The sequence below is a fragment of the Microchirus variegatus genome, assembly GCF_963457635.1.
Source record: "Microchirus variegatus genome assembly, chromosome: 2".
In the NCBI taxonomy this organism is placed as follows: domain Eukaryota; kingdom Metazoa; phylum Chordata; class Actinopteri; order Pleuronectiformes; family Soleidae; genus Microchirus; species Microchirus variegatus.
The window spans coordinates 878,343-885,842 of NC_139803.1; the positions used below are offsets into that span (position 1 = coordinate 878,343).

Below are 7,500 nucleotides of genomic sequence, written 5' to 3' on the forward strand. Positions count from 1 at the left end.
CTCACTCTCCCACACCAGTCACTCACTCTCCCACACCAAAGTCACTCACTCTCCCACACCAAAGTCACTCACTCTCCCACACCAAAGTCACTCACTCTCCCATACCAAAGTCACTCACTCTCCCACACCAGTCACTCACTCCCCCACACCAAAGTCACTCACTCTCCCACACCAAAGTCACTCACTCTCCCACACCAAAGTCACTCACTCTCCCACACCAAAGTCACTCACTCTCCCACACCAAAGTCACTCACTCTCCCACACCAAAGTCACTCACTCTCTCACACCAAAGTCACTCACTCTCCCACACCAAAGTCACTCACTCTCCCACACCAAAGTCACTCACTCTCCCACACCAGTCACTCACTCTCCCACACCAAAGTCACTCACTCTCCCACACCAAAGTCACTCACTCTCCCGCACCAAAGTCACTCACTCTCTCACACCAAAGTCACTCACTCTCTCGCACCAAAGTCACTCACTCTCTCGCACCAAAGTCATTCACTCTCCCACACCAAAGTTACTCACTCTCCCGCACCAAAGTCACTCACTCTCCCGCACCAAAGTCACTCACTCTCTCACACCAAAGTCACTCACTCTCCCGCACCAAAGTCACTCACTCTCTCGCACCAAAGTCACTCACTCTCCCACACCAAAGTCCATAGAGTAAACCAGTGATTTTAACATCACAGCACACAGGAGTTCACAGGAGTTGTTGATCCACTGCTGCCTCCATCACTAACTCACAATGACTGATTTTAGTGAATTCAGCTTTTAAAATATTTCATTTAGACTTGACTCAGTGACACAAAGTGACCACACGAGGCAGCAGAGGACCAGCAGCTCCTGTGTCCCTGTGAGCTAAAATCACTGGTTTTCTCTATGGACTTTGGTGTGGGAGAGTGAAAAAGACAGTGTAACATAATTGTTAGCGTAGCTGACATGTGATTCTGTTCCTCTCTCTCTCTCTCACGACCTGACACTCGCTCTAAGGTCATTTGTCTTCATGAACAGTCGACAGATCAGATGAATAATAAAGTGTGAGGAGTTATTGTCCGACTCTCTGACTAAATAACTGACGGAGCACGAGCTCAGCGGCGACGCCGTCAAATCAGCCGCTAAGTGAGTGAGAGTCGACGTGATGGTGAACGACAGGAAGTGTTAGCGTCTCGCCGCCATCGCTCTGCTACGAGATCGCAATTATACTCGGGCAGAAGGATGGAAGTGGAGGGTTCTAACAGGATTTATCACAACAGTCACACACACACACAACACACACACACACACACACACACGCACACACACACACACACACACACACACGCACACACACACACACACACACACACACACACACACCCTCAAGTCGTTGCATGAAGCAGCTCCACTCGTCTGTGAGAGACACACAGGAAACAAACAAACACAAAGGATTGTGGGTAGATGTGTCACTTTATTTATTTATATATATATTTACTTCCTCAGGACATTCAAGGGCCAAATATCTCACTATTTGGCACATATGCAGATTATTTGGCAGTCATTCTGTTGTACAGGATAGCTCATTATTTGGCAGTCACTGTTAGTGGATGTATATACCAGCTCATTATTTGGCAGTCTGTTGGTGAATGTATTATAGAATAGATCATTATTTGGCAGACAGTCTGTTGGTGAATGTATTATAGAATAGATCATTATTTGGCAGGTTGTTGGTGGTTGTATAGAATGGCTTATTATTTGGCAGTCAGTCTGTTGGTGAATGTGTTATAGAATAGATCATTATTTGGCAGTCAGACTGTTGGTGAATGTGTTATAGAATAGATCATTATTTGGCAGACAGTCTGTTGGTGAATGTATTATAGAATAGATCATTATTTGGCAGACAGTCTGTTGGTGAATGTATTATAGAATAGCTCATTATTTGGCAGTCAGTCTGTTGGTGAATGTAGTATAGAATAGCTCATTATTTAGCAGACACTCTTGGTGGTTGTATCGAACAGCTTATTATTTGGCAGTCAGGCTGTTGGTGAATGTACTATAGAATAGCTCATTATTTGGCAGTCAGACTGTTGGTGAATGTACTATAGAACAGCTCATTATTTGGCAGTCATTCTGTTGTTTCATTTATAGAATAGCTCATTATTTGGCGGTCGTTCTGTTGGTGGATTTATAGAATAGCTCATTATTTGGCAGTCAGACTGTTGGTAAATGTAAAGAATACCTCATTATTTGGCATTCATTCTGTTGGTGCATTTATAGAATAGCTCATTATTTGGCAGTCAGACTGTTGGTAAATGTAAAGAATAGCTCATTATTTGGCAGTCATTCTGTTGGTGCATTTATAGAATAGCTCATTATTTGGCAGTCATTCTGTTGGTGCATTTATAGAATAGCTCATTATTTGGCATTCATTCTGTTGGTGCGTTTATAGAATAGCTCATTATTTGGCAGTCAGACTGTTGGTAAATGTAAAGAATAGCTCATTATTTGGCAGTCATTCTGTTGGTGCATATATAGAATAGCTCATTATTTGGCAGTCAGACTGTTGGTAAATGTAAAGAATAGCTCATTATTTGGCAGTCATTCTGTTGGTGCATTTATAGAATAGCTCATTATTTGGCAGTCATTCTGTTGGTGCATTTATAGAATAGCTCATTATTTGGCATTCATTCTGTTGGTGCGTTTATAGAATAGCTCATTATTTGGCAGTCAGACTGTTGGTAAATGTAAAGAATAGCTCATTATTTGGCAGTCATTCTGTTGGTGCATATATAGAATAGCTCATTATTTGGCAGTCAGACTGTTGGTAAATGTAAAGAATAGCTCATTATTTGGCAGTCATTCTGTTGGTGCATTTATAGAATAGCTCATTATTTGGCAGTCAGACTGTTGGTAAATGTAAAGAATAGCTCATTATTTGGCAGTCATTCTGTTGGTGCATTTATAGAATAGCTCATTATTTGGCAGTCATTCTGTTGGTGCATTTATAGAATAGCTAGTGACACTGTGGTCTTTGTCTTTCAGTACCGGCCAGAATCACCAACATCTCCAAGAGCGTGACGGTGAACGAGGGGGACAACGTGGTCCTCTTCTGTATGGCTGTGGGACGACCTGAGCCCATCACCACCTGGAAGGACCAGGAGTGTAAGACAACTGACGTCCACACACAGACACCTGTCTGTCCTCGAGACGCTCACTCTCCCACACCAAAGCCCAAAGAGAAAACCAGTGATTTTAGCTCACGGGGACACAGGAGCTGCTGGTCTATGGACTTTGGTGTGGGAGAGTGAGTGGTTTACTAAAGTCAGTCTCACAGTTAAATATAAAGACGTGAACGTGTTCTTAAAGACGTCGTAGACTTAATGTGACGCAGATATTATCGAGTGAGTCTTTAGTGAAGTTGTTGTGTTTTCATCATCATGTTTTCACAGACACTTTCAGGCTCATCATGATTCCTCCTGCGTCTTTTCTCCAGCGTTCCCGTGTCGACCGTCTTAAACACAGATGTTCGCTTCGTCCCAGGCTGAAATTCACGTCGACCACATTTTCCCACTGCGTCGCACACTTTTGTCCCTGAACAAAAACACACACATTAGGCCTAATTATCCCCACAACGCTGCTGTAATCATACACATCTGTCTGCATCTGCACTGCAGCACACTGTGTGTGTGTGTGTGCGTGTGTGTGCGTGTGTGTGTGTGTGTGTGTGTGTGTGTGTGTGTGTGCGTGTGTTGGACATTAGCAGCAGAGACAGCAGTAATAAACAGGTCAGCGTGAACTGGTGCTCGACATGATCTAATTATGCTGTTAGGCCAATAACTGCTGCTGATGCTGCTCATGCTAATGCTGCTGCTAATGTTGCTGCTAATGCTAATTCTGAAGAAGTAGATTTTGGAACTTTAAGTAAATTTTGGAACTTAAGGTCAATTTTGGAATTCTAAGAATATTTTGGAAATGTAAGTCGAATTTGGGATTTTAATAGAATTTGGAATTTTAAGTGGAATTTGGATATTTAAGTAAATTTTGGAAATTTAAGTAAATTTTGGAAATTTAAGTACATTTTGGAAATGTAAGTAAATTTTGGAATTTTAAATAGATTTTTGAATTTTAAGTAGATTTTTGAATTTTAAGTAGATTTTGGAAATTTAAGTAGAATTTGGAAATTTAAGTAAATTTTGGAAATTTAAGTACATTTTGGAAATTTAAGTAAATTTTGGAAATTTAAGTAAATTTTGGAATTTTAAATAGATTTTGGAATTTTAAGTAGATTTTGGTATTTTTAGTAGATTTTGTAAAGTAAAAGTAAAAAAAAGACTCAGTAGAGCTGAGGCGTGCTGGAACTGTAGAGTGGAAAAAAACAGCAAAGATCAAAGTGAGAATGTTGTGACACTGTCTGTGTGTGTGTGTGTGTGTGTGTGTGTGTGTGTGTATGTGTGTGTGTGTGTGTGTGTGTTGTGCTGTAACCTCAGGCGTGGACACAAACAGCAGAAACACACTCACAGAGAGAGGAAAGACGACACGCATGGACACACACCTGCAGCAAACACACACACACACACTCACATAAGTGTGTGTGTGTGTGTGTGTGTGTCCCACAGTGTTTCTCCTGTGTCAGCAGTAATCCTTCCTCTCTAACCACCTTCTAACCCTGTTAGCTGGTAGAGAGACAGAGGGATGAGACTGCATTGATATTCTACTGGAGTCTCTGCAACCAAGTCATCAGTTGTTGAGAAAAGAAAGACTGAGAGGAAACAGTAAGAAGCTGTTAGAGCCATCTGTCCTCATTACTGTGGCTCTACAGGGACCTGTGTGTGTGTGTGTGTGTGTGTGTGTGAGACTGGTACTCCTTATGTTGTGGGGACCTAAATCTATTCAGAATCACATGATCTTATAATGATATTAATATTAATGTGATTTTTGTCTTCCTTATGGAGACTCCTCCTCTCTCCTCCTGCTCCTCCTCCTCCTCCTCCTGCTCCTCCTCCTCCTCTCAGGTCCATATATCTCCTCAGGAGTCACATCTCCCTCTAAAGCCATAAGTGGTTGATGGAGCTGGATTTTACTGAGCAGAACCAGAGGCCACTGATATGATCTGTGTGTGTGTGTGTGTGTGTGTGTGTGTGTGTGTGTGTGTGTGTGTCTGTGTGTGTGCGTGTGTGCGTGTGTGCGTGTGCGTGTGCGTGTGTGTGCGCGCGCGTGTGTGTGTGTGTGTGGAAGGGAGAATGAGTAAGAGATCTACCTGACACATTAAACACACACACACACACTGTCACAGATATATATATATATATATATATATATATATATATATATATATATATATATATATATATATATATATATATATATATATATATATATATATAGATGTGTATATATATCTGTGATATATATAGATGTGTGTGTATATATATATATATATATACACACATCTGTGACAGGTATAATCTGTGACAGGTATAATCTGTGATAGTTATAATCTGTGACAGTAATAATCTGTGATAGTTATAATCTGTGATAGTTATAATCTGTGATAGTTATAATCTGTGATAGTTATAATCTGTGATAGTTATAATCTGTGACAGTAATAATCTGTGACAGGTATAATCTATGATAGTTATAATCTGTGATAGTTATAATCTGTGATAGTTATAATCTGTGATAGTTATAATCTGTGATAGTTATAATCTGTGACAGGTATAATCTGTGATAGTTATAATCTGTGACAGTTATAATCTGTGATAGTTATAATCTGTGATAGTTATAATCTGTGATAGTTATAATCTGTGACAGTTATAATCTGTGATAGTTATAATCTGTGATAGTTATAATCTGTGATAGTTATAATCTGTGATAGTTATAATCTGTGATAGTTATAATCTGTGATAGTTATAATCTGTGACAGGTATAATCTGTGATAGTTATAATCTGTGACAGTTATAATCTGTGATAGTTATAATCTGTGACAGTTATAATCTGTGATAGTTATAATCTGTGATAGTTTTAATCTGTGATAGTTATAATCTGTGACAGGTATAATCTGTGATAGTTATAATCTGTGATAGTTTTAATCTGTGATAGTTATAATCTGTGACAGTTATAATCTGTGACAGGAATCATTTTTGACAGTAATAATGTGTTCCACAGTCTGACTGCTTTCATGGAAAAGAAAAGAATATTAATAATCTGACCTGTAGGGGGAGCAGTTGATGTGGTTCTCTGTTGTTTTCCATAATCTCGTTGCAGAAGCTCATTATTATTCCGTGATGATGATGATGAATCCTCAGGCTCAGATTAACCTTTGACCTTTTGTGTTTGCTGTGGTTCAGACGGGTTAATGAGTGAGGGTGAGTTCCTGGATATCACTGAGATTAAGAGACAACAGGCCAAGGATTATGAATGTATCACTAACAACGGAGTGGCACCACCTGACCAACGCAAGGTCAAGGTCACCGTCAACTGTGAGTGTGTGAGCGCACACATACGTCATCTATGATGTCATCAGAACTTGTTATACACCACTCACTCTCCTCACACCAAAGCCCAGAGATTCAAACTCGCTGATGTTTTTATTCCAGATCCTCCCATGATCACTGACATGAAGAACATGCCTGCACATCTGGGTAAGACGGCCATTCTGCGCTGTGAAGCTATGGCTGTTCCACCAGCTTCCTTTGAGTGGTACAGAGACGACCACAGGTGAGAAGGTGTCTGACATCTGTGTTTTACTCTCCTCACACCAAAGAAATAGAGAAATCATAGAGAAAACCAGAGATTTTAGGAGCTGCTGGTCCTCTGCTGCCTCGTGTGGTCACTTTGTGTCACTGAGTTAAGTCTAAATTAAATATCCTGTGTCCCTGTGATGTTAAAATCACTGGTTTTCTCTATAGACTTTGGTGTGGGAAAGTGAGCTTTTTTTGAAGTTGCATCTGAGGGTTTTATTTTGAGATTTTCTCAATGACATGAACATGGATTAGTGATAATCTGGTGTAATTTCTGTTTCTGTGACATGTTTAAATGTCTCTGGTGTGTGTCGTCGTTCAGAGTGTGTTAAAGGTGTCGTAGATCAGAGACGTACACGCACACACACATGCACACACGCGCACGCACGCACACGCACGTACACACACACGCGCAAACATGCACACACACGCACGCGCACACACGCACACACTCACACACACACACACACCTACGCATACACACACACTCACACACACGCACACATACACACTCACACACACACCCACACACACACACACCCCCACGCACGCACGCACACGCACGTACACACACACACGCGCACACATGCACACACACGCACGCGCACACACGCACACACACACGCACGCACACACTCACACACACACACACACACACACCTAAGCACACACACACACTCACACACACGCACGCACACACACTCACACACACACCCACACACACACACACCCCCACACACCTACACACACACACACGCACGCACACAGACACACACACACA

The 7,500-nt window shown here is 41.2% G+C and overlaps 1 protein-coding gene across 1 annotated transcript in view; it reads left to right on the top strand.

Annotated features, from left to right (window-relative positions):
- Positions 1 to 7,500, top strand: part of iglon5 (IgLON family member 5) — a gene marked incomplete at its 3' end in the record, with an annotated part of 50,777 nt that overhangs the window by 41,801 nt on the left and 1,476 nt on the right. Inside the window, exons 4-6 of the mRNA XM_083910366.1 lie at positions 3,022 to 3,141; positions 6,327 to 6,458; positions 6,576 to 6,696. Of these exons, the coding sequence (XP_083766492.1) occupies positions 3,022 to 3,141; positions 6,327 to 6,458; positions 6,576 to 6,696 (373 nt within the window). The remainder of the gene's footprint in view (positions 1 to 3,021; positions 3,142 to 6,326; positions 6,459 to 6,575; positions 6,697 to 7,500) is intronic.